At 41.6% G+C, this 22708-nt stretch overlaps 1 protein-coding gene across 1 annotated transcript in view; it reads right to left on the bottom strand.

Annotated features, from left to right (window-relative positions):
- Positions 1–22708, bottom strand: part of ANTXR1 (ANTXR cell adhesion molecule 1) — a 136689-nt gene that overhangs the window by 92488 nt on the left and 21493 nt on the right. Inside the window, exons 4-9 of the mRNA XM_048512724.1 lie at positions 18508–18589; positions 18336–18369; positions 16805–16884; positions 9917–9985; positions 8459–8539; positions 3404–3464 (exon numbers count right to left, since the gene is read on the bottom strand). Of these exons, the coding sequence (XP_048368681.1) occupies positions 3404–3464; positions 8459–8539; positions 9917–9985; positions 16805–16884; positions 18336–18369; positions 18508–18589 (407 nt within the window). The remainder of the gene's footprint in view (positions 1–3403; positions 3465–8458; positions 8540–9916; positions 9986–16804; positions 16885–18335; positions 18370–18507; positions 18590–22708) is intronic.

Here is a 22708-nt window from a genome sequence, read left to right as displayed (position 1 = left end):
AACTGGGTCACACATGCATACATAGCACAGCCCTTGATTTCTCTGGACTTGGTGGTCAGCATCTGAAAGTGTGAACCAACTCCTCTGAACAGCATTGCTGGGGATATATATAAGCACCTATCCTGCCCAGTGCTGGAGTGTGCAGAACCTCCTCAGTTGAGAAGGATACTCCTTCTAACATAATGAACAGGAAATCAGAACCCCCGCTGGAAATGCTCAAAACAGAGGCAGCTTTATCCAAGGATCCAGTGAAGGTGGAACCTTCAACTGGATCTATCTCTGCAGAACCCACCAGGACAAAGGAGGCTTCAAGACTAAGCAAAGCCTATATCAGAAGAGGGACGTTGCTTGATAGCATGGGATAACTTGTTGAAGAAGGGCTGTGGCTCAGTGGTAGAACATCTGTTTGGGATACAGAAGGTCCCAATTTCAAACACCAGCATATCCATTGAAAGATCCAAGAGGGAGGTGTTGGAACAGAGCCAGGAGAGCCATTGCCAGTCTGAGTAGTTGCAAATGACCTTGATGTTCTGATGGTCTGATTCAGAATAAGGCAGCTTCAGGTGCTTAGGTGCCTGCTCCTAGTCAAGATGAGGGAGCGAATCTCAAGCTTTGCCAGGACCAGGATCCCACTCAGAGCAACAGGGAGGGTGAGGTAAGGAATCATCTTAAGACTCCTCAGTTGGCCTTTGCTGGGTCAACAGTTTCTTGGATAGTGCTGCTGACCCTTCCAGGCTTCTGTTCCCAATCCTTTGGACAGCTCCCTGTGCTGATCCGTGCTCAATTACCAATCCTGGGCACAGTCACCATCTGTCCAATTTCCTGGAAATTTCTTTGAAATAGGACAATGTGGAAATTCCAGAACCTGCAGAATTATACATGACCCATTAATGTCTGCAAGTCATCACCTATGTTCATGCTGAAAGCCCTCAAGCGTTATCCAACTCCCAAAAAAGTAAAGAACAAATTGAAAATGTGAATTTTGTCTAAATTGCTTTCAGAATCAATAGTCAGTAAATGATTGAAATGAATAACTGTTGCTGTTGATCTTGACTTCAGGGCCAAACCCAGATGTTACAGCCACACTGCATTCAATTCATGGCTGCCACCCCCACTGCAACAGCTGAAGCAGTGCAGGGGTGGATGAAATTGGCAGGTCCCCCTGCGCTGTGGGCTCTTTATTTATTTGTCCCGGGTCATACCCTCCGCTCTGCGGAGGCAAACTTGCTGGTGGTCCCCTGCCCCTCTATGATGCGGCTGGCCTCCACACGGGCCAGGGCGTTTACTCCAGCAGTTAGGGCCCTGAGGGACCTTGGGGAGTTCCGCAGGGCCTGTAAAACTGAGCTGTTCCACCAGGCTTTTGGGGGGACCAGCCGCTGATTCCGCCCCCTTCTTATTGCCCTGTTTACTGGCTGTGCACCTGACCATCTGACCATCTGCCAGCCCCCTCCCAGAATTTGTCCACTCCCAGGTCTTGATCGCCGGGGTGTGATGCCAGACGCCCCCTTATTATTAATTATTAACTATTTATTGTGGATTGCTGCTGCTATAGTTTTGAGATTTGTATTTTAACTGGGGTTATTCGATTTGTTTTCATTATGGTTGTTCTCGCTTATCTATGTTGTACACCTACCTGAGTCTTCAGTAGGCGGTTTATCAAATCGAATTCAATAATAATAATAATAATACATACATAATAGCACACATACACACATACACAATCACACACATAATAATAATAATATCTCGAACGTCACAATAGGCTAGCAGCAATGGTGCACTGGAACCTTTGGGTAAAAGTACGGCCTGCCCTGTAGCAAGACCTGGTAACGAAAGCACAAGCCAGAGAAGTATCACCGAAAATGAAGAAGCAAAAATACTCTGGGACTTTAGAATACAGACAGACAGACACCTGGCACACAACACCCCAGACATAACACACAGTGGTAGATCACAGATGTTTGGATCATAGATGTTAAGCTGTGCCAGTTGACAAGCAGGGTAGAGGACAAAGAGCTGGAAAAGATCACAAAATACAGGGACCTACAAATTGGAAGTCGAATCGACTGTGGCAAAAAAAAGAACAACAGTAATCCCACTAGTAGTTGGTGCTCTAGGAGGTGAACTCTAAGAAATCTTGAAAACATCTGGAAAGCCTAAACTTAGACAGAACATCAGGTCCACATGCTGCAGAAAGCAGCACTTCTAGGAACTGTACATATTTCTACTGAAATAAAATTTTTCTATCATCCTAGGTCCCTTGGGAAGGACTCCCGATATTCAGAGATGAATTCCAGACACTTGTGCTGTGCTGTAAATGTGTAATAATAATATTATTACACACATTAATATTACACAATATTATTACACATACACACACAACAACAACAACAACAACAACAAATTTATTATTATTATTATTATTATTATTATTATTATTATTATTATTATTATTATTATTATTATTATTATTATTATTTACTTACATCTTTTATATCCTGCTTTTCTCCCCTGGGGCTTTCTCCAAAGTGGCTTACATAATTCTCTAGTTGCTTTTATCCTCACAACAACTCCATGAGGTAGGATAGGTTGAGGAAATGTGATCGCTCCAAGTTCATGCAGAGAGCTCCAATGGAAGAGTGGGGATTTCAACCTGGGCTTCTCAGATGCTAGTTTGGACTCCCTAAACCACCCTAAACCACACTGGCTCTCCAATGAATCCCTTCCAAGTGCACAGAGTCGGAAGTACATGAAGGGATTTCCACAAGACTCACTGAAGTCTTTCCATTCTTCCTGGCTATTGGCCAGGTATCTATAGTGTGGGATACGGTGACATGCTTTTTAGGACCTCCCCGGGACCATAAACACTCATTACTCCCACTCCAAGCAAGATTTCCCCATTCAGCTTGTCCCCACAATGAGAGGAGCAGGGATGGAGATACATGAGCTTATGGCTCTCTTCCAGTCTCTTCCCAGGGGAAAAATATTTGAATAGAGCCAGTATCAAGATTTGTGACTGGAATCTAAATCTGTGGATTTGGGGGTAAGAAATGAGGCCTACAGGAAGTGGGGAAGGTATGAAAAGGGGGTTCTTGAATGACAAACAAAATCAATAAATGGGCATTCTTGAATCTGATAGATGATTTTTGAGATTCCACAGCCTTTCAGGTCCCACAGCAAAACCATAACACATTCCTAATATAGATCAAATCAAGATCACTTCATAGAAGCAGACATACAACAAATGGAATTTTCTAGCATTTTCATGCCAAGTTCCATCTGGAAAATTTCCCAAGAAAAGCAGGAAGACGGCTGACTCCAGCATCTGCATTCCCTCAAGGATCAAGAAAGAAGCATATGCATACGAGGCAATGAGAGCAACAAGAATTCAACTTAATCTCACCTCCTGCGCAGATACTAGAAGGTTTTGCAGCCAGAATTTCAATGCAGGATTTCTTCAAAATCTAGGGGTTGCAGGGGGGAGAAAAGAAAAAAAATCTGATGACATTGTTCAGTAAGATTTGGAGTTCTGTTTACACAATGAAATCATACTCGGGCTAAGAAAACAGCATTGGTAGATTTTTCCCCCTTCCATCCAGCAGCAATTCCATCTTCTTCACATGGCAAAAACATCTGGCAAAAAACTTTCTGGGACAAAGGCTAGAAGTGCCTTACCTCCTCCCAAAATACTCATGTTGGGCAGATACTTGAAATGCCATAGATTATTTGATAGCTACTCTCCTAGCTCATTAGCTTATTAAGGGGGGGGAGGATGGTGGCATATGGTGAAGCTATAGTGTAGTGCATTGTCCAATCATGGCAAGGCACTGCTCTTTTAATCCATCCTAAACCACCATCCTTTCCTCCCTTGTGAAACTAATGGGAAATCCAGCTGCAAAAAGATTGCTATAGTGCATCAAAATGCATCATTCATTGTGTACAAAAGCAGCCCCTGTCTTACTCAGCCAATAAGTTAGAGTTATTCTGCTGTTATTAATGACTTGGCAGACACATGTAGCCTTGCGTCTTGGTTGAACAGGCAAGTTTACTAACCTGGATATAAACATTTGTGGTAAAGTAAGGACAGCTACCTTGTGGGAGCTACCAGCTTGAAAGCTGTCTGAATCACTGCTGTTTACATGTATGAAATGTCTCCCATGAGATGGTTCTGCGTGGGAAGCATATGGAGTCAGCCAGATACACTCCTGGATCTATGACAGGATTCTTTAAGGCAATAACACTAGGTAGTGTGAGGCAACCAGTTTATATTACCAATTTTGGGGTAACCAACTGACTATTGTTTAGTTTTTCTGGGACAAAGACTAGAAGTGCCTTACCTCCTCCAAAAATACTCACATTGTTTAGTTTAAAATTGTATTTTTACAGATAAGGGGTCTCACCACAGAAACAGGGAAAGAAAAACAATTCAGAAATCTCTACTTCCACCAACCCAAATCTCTCCCTCTAGTACTATATTAGAGACTCAGGTTCATTCATATCACAAATAAATTAGGGTCTGTTCGTGATGTCTGAATGTAGCACATAAGTTAGAGCAAAAAATTATTCCCAGTCTTTATATATATATCTTTTGAAAATGTGGCAAATCCTTTTTCCAAGGAAAATTGGGAATGGACCAATCACTTCTCTATTTGCCAAAATATCTGCCCCCTAAAGGTACAAATGGAATTAGGCCTCATATTTTTTTCGTAAAAGTCTCCAGAGATTAAAAGAGGCTTCAGGGTTTGCACATGCCCCCAGGAACTTGAGAAAAAAAACAAGCCTAGATTCTTCTAACCCAATGATACCATAAGAAGTAGCGGTAGAACCTGGAAGAGAGCAGCAGAGGTGTCCAGTCCAGAAAGAGGAAAACAGGAACTGCCAGAGATAAAAGCAAGCGAGAGAGAGAAACAGAGACAAGAGTTACAGAAATCAGCCTAGCATAAGAGTGTAAAACACTAAAGAGAAGAGAGACCACTAAACTGGGACACAATATTCAACATACAGGTTCATTTTAATGTGAATACGAACTCCAACAAAGCCGTTCATGGCCTTGGACCCATGTGCCTGCAGGACTACCTTTCCCACTACACTGTGACATGACAACTTCACTCATCTGAACCTTCCAAAGGTGCCACACTGCCGGTGGAAAAAATCAATAGCTTCCTGTAAATATGCACTTTCCACTGTGGACCCCACCTTGTGCAATAGCCAGCTTGAGGAAATTAGCAAGGCTCCCAGTCCCACACATATGTCATTCCACAGACTATATAAAACAGAATTGTTCGGGAGAGCATTTTTATGAAGGGGATATGGTCGTAGTGCAGTGGAATAGTTCTGCAGGACACTGCAGTTTATTGCATATGTTATCCTACTGTTACTGCTTGTTTCTACTTCCATGGTTCTATTTTCTGCACTGTTCATGATACATCATGTCTCACCCCTTTTTGCATTTTGCCCCAAACTTTTGTAACCCTAATCCCACTGCATTGTTTACTGATATGTTGTCTAATTACATTGTTTCTATACACGCAAAAGTTGTTTCCACAGGGGGGTGGTTCCCTGTTTTGCTCTTACTGCTTCTGCAAAAACATCAACAGAGGAAATAGAGACTGCATAGAGATTTTCTCCCTGCTTCTTCTGTGTGACCCCCCTCCCCAATTAAAAAAAAACTGGTCGAGGGAATATTACTTTAATGCTTTAACACTATAGGGATGTATCTATGAACAATACATACATCCAAAAATCAAAAAAGCTATGGAGGGTAGGGAGGGAGGGAATGGCAAACATGAGGGGAAATTGGAGGCAGATCTGGCAGAAGGAAAATCCACCCGTTTCTTGTCCATTCTTTCCCTCAGAACCACATTGGGTTTGATATTTCAAGGAAGAGAAATTCACATCAGAGTTGAGGAGAAACCTGGAAATCTGGCGAATGCATGACAATGTCATCTGTAAGCCCAAATAAAAACTGCTGCCATTTGTGGGGGAGTGAGAAGCAAGAGCTCCATGTAGAAGCTACCAGTGCTATTTCTTGCTATTTCCTCCTCACCCTTCCATCATGAGACTGACCCTTATCTGCCCCGATTGCTGTATTGAGCTTGGGAGCCACCCAAATCCTAGCTCGGTTCTAAATTAAGCAGCCCAAGCTTGAGACCTTCTGATTTATCACACACACAAACCCAGGCACAGAGTGGGACAAAGAGAAAGGGAAAGTCTTCTGGAATCCATTAAGAACAGCTGCAAAGAGAATGCTGGCCAGAGAACCAAATCTCCTTTAAAAATTACAGAACACCTGATGGTCCAGCATAATTTAGCACACAATGCAGGTTGCATGAAAAGTTAGGAAAGCTAAGAGGAAGGCTGGTGTCTAGAATGTATGTATGTATGTATGTATGTATGTATGTATGTATGTATGTATGTATGTATTTATTTATTTATTTATTTATTATCATATTTATATACCGCCCTATCCCCTAAGGGCTCTGGGCGGTAAACAACAGGATAATGTTACATAGCAACAATAGCAATAATAAATAGTATATCATTAAATAACATCATCAAACATAAAAACATAAAATTACAGCGTTCTACATAAACTACTTGGCGTCCAACATTAAACTATCAATAAAACTCTACCAGAGAGGGGGACGGTAAATCTGGATGTAGAATGTAGAAACCACACTAAGGAAAAAGTGCTCCTGTGATTCTATTCAGATATCTCCCCACCACTATAATTGTTTACCATCAGCAAGCGCAGCAGGTTTTGGACATACCTGGCTCCTCACTGTATGACTGAACTGAAAGATCCCATGTTTACCTGCACACAGGATCTCCCTAACCCTGACAGATTAACCCTCTTCAAGAGGGTTTAAAATGGTTAAAACTGGAAAGGTCAGGTGCTCAAAAAGCATTCCACTTCAGTGAGCTTATGTGAATAAAAGAGAGGGCAGGAGAGAGGATGTTCATAATATCACACCAGGTACAGTCCCATGTGGGATGGGAAAAGTGGTTGGAAAAAGCAGAAACTGGAAGGAATTCATCTTGCTGATATATTGTCGAAGGCTTTGACGACCAGATTCAACTGGTTATTGTGGGTTTTCCGGGCTGTGTGGCAGTGGTCTGGTAGATCTTGTTCCTAATGTTTCACCTGCATCTGTGGCTGGCATCTTCAGAGGTGTATCACAGAGAGAAGTGTGTTACACACTGTGCCTGGCCAAGGGCATGCTAGGTTCATGGACAATAAACTCCACCCAGACACAAGATTTGCATTTACCAATGCTGTCACTGCTGCAGGGAATGCAAATGCGGATACGAATGTAAATGGACTGAAAACCCCACCCACCCGCAATACAATGCAGTCAATCACACCTTTGTATAGCAAGTTCCACCCAAAACACTTATTGATTGGTTCCCTACCCTGGGACATGGACAATATATACCCCACTAAACATTCCCTTCTCACTGGACACAATGTATAACACATTTCTCTCTGAGATACACCTCTGAAGAAGCCGGACACAGTTGCAGGCAAAACGTTAGGAACAAGATCTACCAGACCATGGCCACACAGCCCAGAAAACCCACAACAATCTTGCTGATTTGACACAGTTCCCTTCGGAGTGAACAAAACAATATTATTAACAACTTGATTTCCAGAAACCAACCAGCTGCCATGTTCTAAACAGAGCACATTTTCTATGAACTGCGAGACAGAAACTAGATTGTACTCTGCAACAAAGGATGCTCTCTTATTCAGATAAAGTGGACAACATTCAAGCTTTCCCCTCTACTTCTGTTATACTCCAGCTCATTTCCGGAATGCTCTGTGGCATATCACATCCCCTCTTTAAAAACTCAGACAGAACTATTATACACATTTAAATCATACTTAGAACTTGTTTAACTGAGCTGCAGCTTGCACAACTAAACAGCTGCTTTTTGGTCCCCCTGCCAGGGTTCCACTAAGGATTTCCAGCCTTCAAGTGGAGCCTGGAGGTCTCCCAGAATTACAGCCAATTTACGGACCACAGAGACAAGTTCTTCATCTTCGGAGCACAAACTCTATGGCAGCACTTCTCTGTCAAACTCCCCAAGCGCTACCCACAAATCTCCAGAAATTCTGGCAACCCTAGCACCACTGCAAACACTTCCATCCCTGCCAGTTGTTCAGGATACTTAACAACTGCGGCTATGTGGTTTTCACTTTGGGAGCCGAAAGCTATCAACATCTTTGGCAACCAAAGGCTTCTTAAGAGCCTTCATTCTTTGCTCTGTGCAAACAATTCCCTGGAATCTCCAGCTGAATATCTACCTTGCTCCCTTTTCCATTTCTTTAAGCTCAGACCCTGTTATTACTTTCTCCACAAGAGGCATCACAGACTGTTGATAAATGTAGTTTTTGGCTGCAGCAATGCTAATTTTACAAAGACGTAAAATGAACACAATAGCAAGTAATACTTACAGAGTCTATGATCCCCTGGAGTGCTTCAAAGCCATCATTCACAGGGAAGACATGATCCTTGCTGTCAGCGATTCGAGCCAGCTGGCATAACAGCAAAGACAGTTTGGTAAGTGAGCCAATAAACAATGACTTCAGGATGGCTTTCTGCAAAGCTTGGTCCAGTATCAAGTCTGCTAAGGCTTTGGACAGTTTTTTCAGAGCGCTGAAGGTAATAAAATCAAGAAACTGTGACCAGCAGTACATGCAATCTATTGTCTCACTTCCATATGCTGATCAAACAGGTGTTGCAGGTTTTTGTACCACTACAAAAACCTGGGAAGTCTGCACTGACCAGAGAGAATAGTGCAGCAGGAAAGGGGTGGGAAAGCACACATTTTGTTGTGTCCCAAGATCTCACCATTCCCAGCAGTCCCTCAGTAAAGCATTGACGTCACTTTCAGGCACATATCAGTGTGACCTCCCTCTTGGTGCTGAGCAGTGCTGAGCTGCTGTGGGAGGGTCATCTCCACCCCCACCCCCCCACCCCGTAAGAACTTGGAAACCCTACTGCCCACACAGCAGCTATTTTTCCAGCCTCTTTTCCCATGGTGGCCATTTCCCCCACCCACCAATTGACAACTGAAAATGGTAATCTGAATATCATTATAACAAGATAACAACCTGTGTATCAGGTTCTTTGAATTTCTAGTTTTAATTTTTTTTAAGTATCTTCCTTCTCCTGTTGTGTAGATATGAGAGTAAAAAGATATATCCAGAGCAAAAGGTGATAGAAACTGACTTTTAAAAAAATTAAACTTGGGATTTCAGGGGATTTGATGCACATAAAGGTATAATGATACACAACTGTTGTTTTAAAAAAACAAAAGCACAACAAACTTGTGATGAAGTCTTGGTTGCATGAATCAGGGGATGGCCACTGCTGGGCTACTGGAGCAAAAAAACCTACGGGGAAACCTAATATGTGGAATCTCTGTTGTCACTGGGCTACACAAGTTGTCCCCAACTGGAAAACACCTGAGATACTTAACTATTATCCCCCCCCCCTTCCATATGCAGTTGTACCTAAAAGTTCCAAACAGGAATTCAAAACAAGCAACCAAGGTGCAGATGGACATAAAACACAGGCGGGCAAACTATAACTGTATCTGGCATACAGGAATGTTTCCTCTAGTGTTCAAGCTGCTTAAAAAATTGCCAGAACCACCAGCATGCTCAACTACAGCAACAGATAGCAGGCTGATTCTCCCAGATAAACTGCTAAATCAGTCAGGGGCTGAGTGCCATTAACAGCTATTAAGGCACTGCTGGTGCCGGAAACACAAAGAGCCAGCATCCAAGTTGGAACCCCCAGAAACAGGTGGATACACAGATGTGGCCCTCAGGCTGTGAAATTTACCCATCCCATACATAAAAATATAATTGCTGAAAGCTCGTTTATAAAAATGAAGGCTCCATTACCTGAGTTTCATTGAAATCTTTCACCCCAACACAGTATACAGTGGCCCCCAAGTCACGGGATCGGTTAGCCTAGAGCAAGAGGATAATGTTTTAAACATATTGAAGGTTTTGTTATCATTTTCACAATGGTGCATCTATTAATGTGAGAGAAAAAATAAGGCCAAGACCAATGGTGCAAAATAGGCAAATATATATTTCAAGGTAAAATTCCTATGTGTTTCACTCAAGAGGCTTCATCAGGGAAATCTATTAGTCTTGTAGTGATTTTTCAAAGAAGAGTATAAACTACTGAACTTAGACTCTTTGAAAAACCACAGCAAGACTATCAGACTCCTCTGAAGAAGCCTTTTGTGTGGGATGCACAAGAATATCTTACATTATTACATGGATTTCACCAACTCTCATCCTTCTTAAGCACAGCTGATTTCATCGTGCTGATCCATACTTTTATAACCTTGCAGTTGGACTACTGTTATGTGCAGTATGTCTAAGATAACCTTGAAGACCATCCAGAAAATTTGCCCGAATGTCATCAGTTAAAAAAAGAAACATCATCATTCATCAATTATTATTATTATTATTAGTATTATTTATTTGGATTTCGTAGACCGCCCCATCCCCGGAGGGCTCTAGGTGGTTTACAACACAACACATAATATCCAACAACAGTTAAAACACAATTACAACCCTTAAAATCAATAGCAGCATACAGAAATTCTAAAACAGAGACAGCTTAAATCCCATATGGGTGGCGCCCGGTCCTAAAGCCCTATAAAATTGCAAAATCCAGCCTGGCTGCTCACTGTGAGCAATCAACAGATGGACTCTCTGCTTGATTCCTTGTATGCCATCTGCCTGCCTCTAGACAACCAGCCCTGACTCCATTAAGATATTTCTGCCAAGAGCATTAAGAAGGGTAGAGGTAGGTAGATGTGAGGTCACCTGGAGGTCCTAGGCCAGTGGTGGCGAACCTATGGCACTCCAGATGTTCATGGACTACAATTGGCCATGCTGGCAGGGGCTGATGGGAATTGTAGTCCATGAACATCTGGAGTGCCATAGGTTCACCACTACGGTCCTAGGCAATGTGCAGCTACACATTCAACAATCACTTCATTAAGAGAAAGTGGTGACTCAGCGTGAAGTTTAGGATGAACACTGGAAGATCTAGTGGACTTGTCATCAGCCATGCTTGAAAATGAAGGTTTATTTCATTTCATTTTAGATTTCTTAACAGTGTTACTTAAAGTGACTTTTTCTCCTGGCCTAGTTCAGTGCAAAAGCAGTCTTCACCTTTGAATAGTTTAAGGCTTAGAGCGCTATTTGTGTTGGGAAAATAAAATCCCACCACAATCCCTGCACAGTCAAAAATCCATGCCAATTTCTAATCCAAATGGATTCAACTTTTTGCATGGCAGAGTTGCACTTTATCCATTCTCTGATCCAACGGCATTCTCAATCTTGGGTAGCTGCATAGTCAGCTTTATTGAAATATTAAACTCTTAGCAAAAAGCCAATGAACTATGGCACAAGATGCAGCCCTCATGACGTCATGCTGTTCCAGATTGGAATTCATTCTGAAAAACAAAACCTCACCATCTCTGAACCTTTTGTCTGCAAAATACTTTGTCAGCTAAATCCCCTTTTAAAGATCTGACAAAACGGTCTTGCTCTTTCTACAGTTTCAGCTTTCTGTTTCTTTCTAAGTAGCTGGGGGGGCAACAAAGGGGTGGAGAGCATATCGTTTTACATAATTAATGTAAGGAGGAATGTCATTGCACAAATATGATGCCTCCTGGCCTTAACACCCAACTCCACCCATTTTTTAAAAAGTTAAACAATAGAGGGAAGATTTCTTGCTTGGAGCACAACCAGAGGAATGGGAAACAGATTTGTTGACCAGGATTCCTTGTCTGATTGGGGAATACAGGTCATGACACCTGGATTGGTTACAAGGATGACATGGTGGAATAAAATGTATGTGAATCTATAGAAAGAATTACAGAAAGCATTTTATCAATGCAAAGCATTACATTTCTCTGGAATGATCTCACAGCAAAGGTTTTTAAAGCAAAACAAAGTTTCAAAGTATGAGACTGCTTATGGGTTGTCCCACCTTTTCCATCCCTGCTTCACTTTTCTTTCTTTCCAGGGCTCCTAAATGTATCCATCATGGCTGCATTTCAGTCTTGTCTAACCTTGAATTGCTTTCTAACCCAGTTAGCCCTAACACTGCCTGTGTTTGCTCTGCTGGAATCCATGACCCTTAGGCAGAGTCCTAGGCAAATACATAAGAACATAAGAAAGAGCCTGCTGGATCAGACCAGAGTCCATCTAGTCCAACACTCTACTACTCGCAGTGGCCCACCAGATGCCTTTGGGAGCTCACATGCAGGATGTGAAAGCAATGGCCTTCTGCTGCTGCTGCTCCCGAGCACCTGGTCTGTTAAGGCATTTGCTATCTCAGATTAAGGAGGATCAAGATTGGAAGCCATAGATCAACTCCTCCATAAATCTGTCCAAGCCCCTTTTAAAGCTATACAGGTTAGTGGCTATCACCACCTCCTGTGGCAGCATATTCCATTCAAGAATACAAGAATTGTTCTACTGGATCAGACCTCTGTCCCAGAATTCTCTTTTCATCAACAGGCAGCCAGATGTCTCTAGGAAAATTGCAATCAAGGCATAAAGATGGCGGTCCTCCCCGCTGTTTATCATGGGCATCTGGCATTGACTAATGACATGCTGCCTCGGCTCATGGAGCTTCCATTTAGCTACCATGACTAACAACTGTTGACAGAACTATTTTCTGTGATTTTTGTCTAATCCTCTTTTTAAAAGCCATCTTGCTAGTAGCTGTCACCATCTCTTACAGTTAATTATGTACTGCAGATGCCCACTGCAAGATGTACACTCTGGAAAAATAACTTCTCAAGTGGGGCCTACAAAGATCACAGCCACTGGCCCAACCTCCAAGGTGGAGGTTCTGTTCTGGGTATTACAGCTCAGCTTTCCAAATTCTGGAGTCCTCTTTCTGGGATAATCTGTGTGAATGGCTTTTCAATCAACTATGGGTACATGAAGTTCTCTTGCAGAATCTCCCATCTGCCCACTATCCTTCTCTCTCACATCTCTGCAGTAACTGAACTGGATTTTTGTGGAACTTGTTCCTCGCAGCAAACAAATATTTCAGGGTACAGGATGAATATTCCCTTTGGGGGGGGGGATCTGTTTTTTCTGGACTACTGAAATACCCCTCCCCCTCCCCACAGACATATCAATTGCCCAGAGAGAAGAAGGGATAAGCTGAGCATCATGTTGTGAACTGCCTCCTTTAAAAATGGCCGCAACTGTCACAGTTAAGGAAGGAGGTTGCACAACAGTGCTGAGAACAGCCCTGCTCTTCTTCTCTTGGCAGTCCTGGAAAGGAAGAGTGGGACTGTGCTGACCTTTATTCCACAGGCAGCGCAAATGGTGAGTCCTATTTGAATGGAGCCAATATTTACACTGCCTTTGACTTATTCATTTTCAATGGGACAGAACAGTAATGGGGAAAGACCCTTCTCCCATTTCACCTCAGCTACACATTTTACTAGCTGTCACATTTTCTGCACCTCCTTTGACAAGTTCAGGTGAGTTCTCTGCTCCTCCTTTGAAGAGTTCAAAATAGAAGGTTCTCCCCTCTTCATTTTACTCAAGATGAAAGTAACAAAATGCCTCTTAGGGCAGCAGTGGGTTTGTCTGTGTGCTTGAAGAAGAAGATGGGAGTATCATTGTGGATGCTTCCTTATCAATACTCCGTACTGGCTCAAACTGGCCTGGTTTCACACCTGCATTTTGTTGGAATTCCAGCCTTGTTTGCATGCGGCAGAGCACAACCAGCATGGAATTCTGGGAAGCTGCACGAACATTCTAAAGATGACAGTTAAAATCCGTTGGTAATGTTCTGTTGTTCACTGACTGAGTGAAGAGAGGTTGCTCTATATACTGCTTAACCATATAAAGTGCTCTGACTATAAAGATACTGTTTAAATGCTTACTAGCACAACCAAAACTGTAACAAACGATTGAACTATGCATGTAATTATATATGTGTAATACTTTGTTGATGTGTACATACCGTATATGTTTTCTCTCTCAGTTAAAGTATATGAACTTCTGAGGTAAAACGGCTGCTCTTTTGAGAAATAACTCTTCTTATTTAACATGCTGCACAATCCACATGTCTGCTCATTACTTTGCTTGATAGGATTATATATGCTAAATATACCTGTTGCCCTTCACATTTTAGTTCTGTGAAGTAGGTTAGGCTGAGTATGATTGGCTTGAGGGCACCCAGTGAGGTTCGCAACTGAGTGGGGACTTTTACTTACGTCTCCCTCTAGCCGTTATAGCAGGTTGTCATTTCATTTATTTACTTCTATCAGGGGAAGCCAGTGGTTTGGAATGGAGGCAGGAAAAATGTGACACAGGTTCTAACTGCTCCACCTTACAGAAGAAAGGAGGGTGGAGTTCATATGAGAATACTTTCCAGTTGCAATCTTAGTTCCTTTCACCTCAGGGATTTCAAGATGGAGTATGTCTCAGAACCTCTGTGGCCCTGCCATAGGATCTTATTTTAAAAAGTTTACAGAAGGGATGGTCTTCGTGATTCTGGACCCCCAGGCAAAAGTCCAGAATGTGCCCGTAGAAGGACTTCTGCCACCACTACTCCACCCGGACATGCAAGCTCAAGCAAAATGGGCCCATTCCACCTATCTGCTGCTTGAACTCGAGGAGACAGATACACCCACAGGCAGCAGCTGGTTGCTTCTTTCCCCCTCTGTGGAGAATGCAGCTGTGAATGGTTGGAGGGGGCACCAAGCCCAGGACTGAAGCAGCTGCCCTGAATTCCCTATGGCTAGGATTGCCCGTGCTTACAGAACTATTTTGATCTTTTTCCCTTTACCAGGTTAGGCACTTGAGGCATCACCCCATATTAGCTGCTTTTTTATTTGCAACTGTCTGTAAAATGAACCCTTGCACTGTCAGTCTGTGGCTTCTAGCTTGTCTGGACAATGTTTTCCTGCCTGTCTGAACCTTCAGAAAGAAATCACAGTCCTGTTGTCAGGCTTGCTAAAAGAACGTGCCAATTTTGAGCACCAGACAGAGGCAGACAGAAAAAGGTGAGATCTATGGGTACAAAGATATGCCATCAGCCACACAGTTCTCTCCTGCGGCAAGGCAAGATAAAAGAATGAGTTTTTACAAAGAAAGAATGTCGTGGCTTAAAAAAAATCCTGGAGAAATTAAAAAAAAACCACTGGCTTTCACTGCAAGAAGATAAGGCATATAATTTAACTCCCTGAAAGCTGAGAGCGGGAAAGATGCAGACAGAGATGAAGACTCTTTATGTCTTGATTTAACATTTTTTAATAAGTGCTGAGGTTTCAAGAGCACACAATGAGAATAGGGCTTGGTTACAAGCAGGCACTGGTAAACTAAAATGGCCCTGGAAGACTTGACAGAACCAGGGCAGTTTAGGCTTTCTGGATTGTTTCTAGCATTATGAGACAGAAACACCACTTGGTCCAATAGCCACATGCATTGGTCATCTACCCAAATATGGAAGTTCACAGTTACTGCTTGGGTGACAAGGACTTTGTGGAAGTATAAGGAGATAGAAGCTACAACCTGAAGTATAAGGAGATAGAAGCTAACAACACTGAAGTGAAAACATATGCCTAATGTTGTTAACATTTCAATACACAAACTTCTGCAGGAGGAATGGAATGGGGAAGAAAATCCTTCAACTGTAAAATGTGAACAACTACCAATTTAGGGCATTACTACATGCTATGTTCTCTTCTGAGTCCTTGAAGTTAGATGTTTGCTGTGGGAATGCAGTTCCCAGGCATGATTTGGATTGGGAATACAGTGCATGAGGAGAAGCATCAGCTCCCCTTCCCCCTCATGCACACACATTATTTTCTCAAATTGAAATGGCCCTTAAGGAGCTATGTTTCCCTCAATGGAGGCTCCCTGGGATACACCTAGGTTTCCTCAATGTGCCTTCCTGGCCATTTCATGTCTGGAAAACAGCACAGGGGGAAGGCTGAAGTCCTCTCTCCTCACATGATGGCATCTCAATCCAATAAAGTTCATGCCTGCTAGGAACAAAGTTCCCAGCACAGAGCTACAAACTCACACCTGATTATGCAGACCCATAAAAAATGTTATGTGTAGTTAGGGCCTTAGCCTTAGAGATGAACAGTCACCCCCCCCCCCCCCCAGCTCTTCCTTACTAGTAGGAACGGCAAACAAACAAGCTTAATTTTCAGAGGAAGATACCATTAGATTTATACCCCCACCCCTTTCCTGACTACAGTTAGGCTCATGGTGATTTACATCAAAATGTATACAATCAGTTTAAAATACATATAATAATTTTAAAACTTATTAACTTTAAAATCAAAGTTTTAAATTCTGATTGGTGCCCTTAAAATTAAAGACAATGACAGGAACATCTAGTAAGGGAAGGGAGGGAGAAAAAGGGAAGGGAAGGTAAATCAAAGAACAGAAAAACACAGACAAAGTTCGAGCAGATAGGCCAGCTGAGATTAATTGTGCTACCTAGACCATAGGCCTGATGGAACATCTCAGTCTTGCAGGCCCTGCAGAACTGTGTTAGATCCCTCAGCTATTTTTAAAAAAATTTCCTTCTCTCTCTCTCTCTCTCACACACGCATGTGCGTGCGCACACAGGTAAGAAGGAAGGTTAGGTAAACTAAATCGGCTCTTGCATTAGCACTCCTTGGGGACAGCAAGTATGGATACTGCCCCTCAAGGTCAGCTAAGTTGCAATTGTGCTACTTAAACCATATATTTCCTGCCCCTCAAATGTCTTACCTCCCGTTCTGCATAGAAGAAAAGATCCTCATGAAGTTCACCATCTGTCAGCGCAATAATGACGCTTGCTGTCCTATAACCTAAGGATACAGAATGCATTTCATTAAGGGGGTGGTGGTGGAATGGAGCATAACATCCTGTTATGCAGACTATCATTTCAAGAGCTGGAGAACAACTGTTGCTTTCTCCAAAGGAAGTTGTACAAAAGATACTGTTCCAAATTCACTAGGACCCAAGCAGAGCATTCTACAACAAAGAAGATCCAGGATGTTATAGATGGATATCCAATTCTACTTTTACCTTTCTGGAAGGAAAGGTATAGGCAAACTGAGGACCACTTACTACAGACTAACTGGCAAAAGATCCTGAATATACATATCCACTTTGTAAAATGAAACCAGTGAACTATTTAGTACGAGAAATAAAGATTGTTCAAGACAGAACTCAGTCCAAACATGTACTTCAAATGATAAAGGGAGATGGGAGAATAAGTCTGCTGGTTTTGGTGAAAGTTGTCATGGAATTTTGACTTTTAGTTTGGTCCTTGAAGATGCTCTAAAACCCCTAATCAGATGGGAACTGGCAGCGATTTAAAAGAACTGTGCACAAAAAAGGAAGAAGAGCCAAGCATGCTATCATCCAGATTATAGTGTGCCACCAGTAGAGAGCAAATTTACTGCCAAAATGCATCCTTATCACGTGAAGATTGTTATCTTTATCTCCACATGGCCCAGGCTTGTTATCTGTGTCAGCTAAAAATCACACAGCCATCATAAAACAGAACCAATTAAAGTTAATTTGGATTCCTGCTGTCAACCTTTCACAATAAATCTGAACTACATCTGCAATCGTGTATCACATATTGCACTCGACATTTCACGTTTGTAAAAGCTAAATATAATCTTCTCAGGAGGGGAAAAAAACTCAGCAAATGAAAGCCTCAGTAATTATCAGACTCTTTAACATATCTTAAATCATTTGACATGACCAGCTGTGTATTTAATCACCTACTCTTCTTGAGAAGGGGGGAATTATAAATTCTGGCACATTCGGTTGCTTTTTGATGAGGAAGAATGCAGATGATTCTGCAAGTAGAAAACCAGAACTGATAAAAAGTTATTTTAAATTGGGGAAAGAGCTGTGTATAAGACACGAGAAAGGATTTTATTTAATAAAAAGGTTTGAGGAAGGAGCTTGGACAGGGCACCTAGGAAGGATAAAATGGGATTATCAGTCCACTATTAAGATCTGCCTCACCAACCTTGCTCTCTGGGACCTGAAGCCTTTCTGCACAGCATATTTATGATGAGTTGCAATCGTTACAAATGAATTTGTTTTCCATGCATAAAAAGCGAAAGTGAGTTCATTTATAACAATTGCAATACGTTATAAAAACGGTGAGAGGAATCTTCCCTGCCTTCAGAGATGAGGCGGAGGCCCCACTTCTGATTTAAGAAATGTAACATCGTGAGGCAGAAGAAAGAAAATAAAAGCATCGCTACTATTTATGAGTCCTTAAACTCATTCTTACCTTGAATGTTTTCATGGTAAATTTGCTCACTCGCCTGAAATGAAAGCACATGGGACCATTAGGGATGCAGAGATACTGCGACAATACTTGTTACATGTTCCAACTTGGGGTTTAGTTTAGTGCATTCCTTCTCGCCCACTTATAGTCAAGTTGAAATTGTGTTCTTATTTACCCTTTCGAAACCTTCATGCATGTAAGTGTCTCCTCCAGGTAGGACTTTCTCAAGCTCTTCCAAGCCTTGACGTATCTGTTCCCTGTAATATTAGAATATATGCTTGATTAAACAACTGGTAGGCGAATCACGTTTCTTAAAAAAGATTGGTGCAAACTTTGAAATTTTGTCCTGTTTTGTATGCCAATAAAGGCTTGTTGTTGTTGTTAATTGGTGCAAAAGTGACCAGCAGAGCAACTCAGGTAAGAATTGCCTTTCTAAACTGCAAGATGTTTCATTTCTGATGAAGCCTTTTTTGAGGCCATGCCAAAATTAGGTGGTTTCTTTGCTATGTATGTTGACGTTCCAGGAAAGTCACTGAAAAATCTTGTAACCTTTTATTTGTTTGTTTGTTTGTTACATTTGTACCCTGCCAAATCTCCCAGAGGACTCAGGGTGGCTGAGTGGCCTTTAAATGGTAGGCCACTTTATTCAGTCCATTCCAAACATTCATTCCATTACAGAATGTAACAGTACAATCCTAAATAGAGTAACATCCTTCCAAGGGCACTGAAGTCAATGTGTTTAGAAGGGCATAACTCTGCTTAGGATGGCATAGTGTGTACACACACACAACATACCACACACACACACGAATATTTTGCTTTCTTATTGCAACATTACTGCAATTGCAAAATAATCAATTGATAAGCTGTAGATTCATAACAGTTATATATAGGCACGCACACATACATATGCATACATACGTATATAAAATGTATTCATGTATATGTATATGCATATGTGTATGTGTATGTACAAAAGTATGTGGCAGTAGGTACAGAGTTTATCTTAAAAGTTATCAATTTACCTATCTATTCCTCAACTACAATAGTATATACACAAATAATGAACTAGAGGAATGATTTCCAGGGATGGAAATAAAGGGTATGGAAAACAGAAATAATATATAATTGTATTTATTGTATTTTGCAATGTTAAGGTCTGTGACTACAACATTTTAATAAATTATTTACTTACTGACTGACTTAAACCTGATTGACTTAAACATCAAACATATTTCTTGCAAGCAAGTTCATAGGGGCAAGATCTATCAATGGCTATTAGACACAGTATCTAAACAGAACATCTGAGTGTGGGGTAGAAACACAGAAGGTGGCTATCTTCTTAATATCTCACTTATTACTTTACTGACTGTGGCTGCTGTTGGAAACCAAATTATGAGCTAGATTGACCTTTTATGCTCAGATTTGGCAAGGGTAATCATGTTTCCAACCAGCTGCTGTGAAAAATACAGAAGAAAGCCAATAGAAATGAGGGGACCACCAACTCCAGCTGAGTTTTCAAGCAAGTGCACGTCAAAAAAATTTCTTACTTTCTCTCCTCTAGTACAAAACTAAGATATGTATTTATGTTTATTATTTACTTATTACAATATTTACACTCCACCTTTTCTTTGTGGCTTACACCAGTTTCCTATTTCAAGATTTATGAACACTGAGAACATAATAAAACCCAAATTAATACTGATTCCCAATAAAATACCTTCAATCCCATTAAAAGCCTTCACATAACAGCCTCCTAAAAACTTCTAAAGATGGTACCCCCTAATTTCCTTGGGCCTGTTCCACAACATGGGAGCCAGCACAGAAAAGGAAGCTCTAGAAGATGCTAATTGAACCACCAAGTCAGAGAACAACTAGAAAGTGGTAACCAGAAGACAGATGTTGGCACATGGGAGCATATCAGGAAAGAAAGTCATTCAGATACGTGGTTTCCTAGCCTATGAAGCTTCTGATTGGTTCTTACCTATCACCAGGGGTAAATGATATGAAACAAATCCCAGAGTCATGGATGTGATATGGACTATCTTTTCAGAATAACCTCCAGACCCTATATTATTTGAATGTACCTTCCAGTCAAACCATCTCAAGATTAATGAGTTCATGGGAAAGAGTTTTTACTATTCTGGATACTCAATTTAATTGTTTAAAACCCAGGCACACTGACAAGATTAGAAACCGGCTAAGCAGGGTGGGCTATAGCCCGGCTATGATGCATGTTCCCCCAGCTGTGAAAACCAACTCAAAGGAGCCAAGTGGAGCTTTAACACTAAGATAATGCCTTGCGGTGCACGCACTATCTTGGAATGAACTCATGCTGCTGCTATCACTATGGGAACCAGATTACAATTTCAGCCACCACATGTGTGGGCCTCCCCAAAATCCAGTGAACTGAGCCAGTGGCGGATATCTGTTGACAAGTTCCCCTTCCTCTGGCCCATCATAGGCTCCATGTAGTTTGCTTTCTAGGGATTCTGGAAGCATATGAACAATAATGTGGTTTTCCCCCTTCAGTTAGTTATTCAGTGACTAACCTGTCCTGACCTAAAGACACTCAACAGCTTGACTTGAACAATCATGAGCAACACTCAAGACATTTTTTACAGTAATTGAAAGACAAAGACTGCTTCAAGGGTTGGATGTTTTGAGAAACATCTTACCAGTAATTGCCTTCTTCGAAAAGTATCAGCACTGCTTAGAATGCTCAGTGACATGTGAGACCTCCCTGCAGACTATAACCCAGGTAGTGTGTAAGAATGTTTACTTTCCAGACTGATCTGAACCCAGGAAAACAAACAATTAAAAACTTTCAAAGAGAAAGTGCAATTGAATTAGAACATATCAGAAACTCTGATGGTATTCACTAAGAACAAAAGAAACGACAAGGTACTTCTCATTCACAACCTGTGAACTCTTAAAAACAGTTATAGTCTTCTAAAGGACTTAGAAGGGTACAACTCTTTTAAGTACTGCACAGCACAATAACCCCCAGAGAGCCTGAACTATCACCCTTTATCTAAGCTGTGAACAGAAGTTGCCTTTATGGTGAATATATTTAGCCTATATATCCAGGCCCTCATCAGATCTTAGAAGCTAAACAGGATCAGCCTGGTTAGTACTTGAACGGGTGGCCACCAAGGAAGTCTAGGGTTGGTAAGAATAGGTGAACAATGGCAAACTAATTCTGTTTTTCACTTGCCTTGAAAACACACCATGCTTTCAGATCAGAGAATCTCCAGTTTCCAAAACCAGTTAAAATGCAAGTTTCTCTCTCTCTTCGCAGGAGATCACTGTGCATTAAGCTCTCTTTGGATTTTCTCACACTTTTCTTGCCTTTCCCCTGACCACACAACAGCAGTTTCTCCCACTCTTCAAGCCACCATTTCAAAATGATCAGAAGAACTTAAAAAAACATCATTTTAATGCTGAAGGTCTATCACTTGAAACTGACATGAAATTGACATGGTCTAGCAAAGTACTGCTAGACTAAAGGCGACCCCACCAAAAGAAAAACAAAGGCAGCAGGCAAGCTCCCCAAATGGAGGTTGCACCGAAACAACAAGGAAGCAGCGGGTGGCCAAAATGAGCTAGGGACACTTTGCAGGGGGAGAACCCCTGTGTAAACAAAAAATTGCACGGGAAAATCCTCATTGCGAAGCAAACAGCTTTGGGGTACATTATAGCCTATATTTGTTTCTGTTTGTGCTGTGATTGTATGATTCTGAGTTTATCTAGAGTCAATACAGTAAAAGTCTATTGCCAACCAGAAAGCCTTTAATTTCTGTGGGGAAGGGGGCTGCAGGGAAATGCATGAACCCAAGGTCAGACTGTGAAGCTTTTGAATTTTATCACTTTTTGAAAAAAAAACACCCAACAATTTACATTTTCCCTCTTTTTAACTATGACTAACTCAGCCTGGCAACTTAGACAATAGGTCAACACATCTGCATTTGTCGGTTCTGTTCCATGAAATTTTCCTTTAAGATGCCACAAGGCTCCTTTATTTTTTTTTTGAGTGATGCAGCTACACCTCTGGATAAGTTATTGATTTCCTAACCCCACTTGACGTTTCTCATGTTCTGGCTTTCATTTTGGTTTAAAGGCAAAGTATCCCCTCCCCCAACACATAAAACAGTCTGACATGATGTTGGAAAAGCCCTTCCAGCTTTTCATGTGCTGAGATATGTTCTAAAGGTGTACAAAAATATTAACTCTGCCAATTCCTGATCTAAAAAGAGCTTCCACACCTTCGCAGCAGGAAAAGGCTTGACGGACACAGATTTTCCCATCACTGCAGGGAAGCAAAGGAGATACGTGCTCAGACATGTGTCTGATCATAAGGCAACCAAAAGGAGAGA

This window comes from Sphaerodactylus townsendi, linkage group LG12, assembly GCF_021028975.2.
Source record: "Sphaerodactylus townsendi isolate TG3544 linkage group LG12, MPM_Stown_v2.3, whole genome shotgun sequence".
NCBI lineage: Eukaryota > Metazoa > Chordata > Lepidosauria > Squamata > Sphaerodactylidae > Sphaerodactylus > Sphaerodactylus townsendi.
The sequence above is the reverse complement of the archived record's forward strand: the minus strand, read 5'-3'. Positions and strand labels throughout refer to the sequence as shown.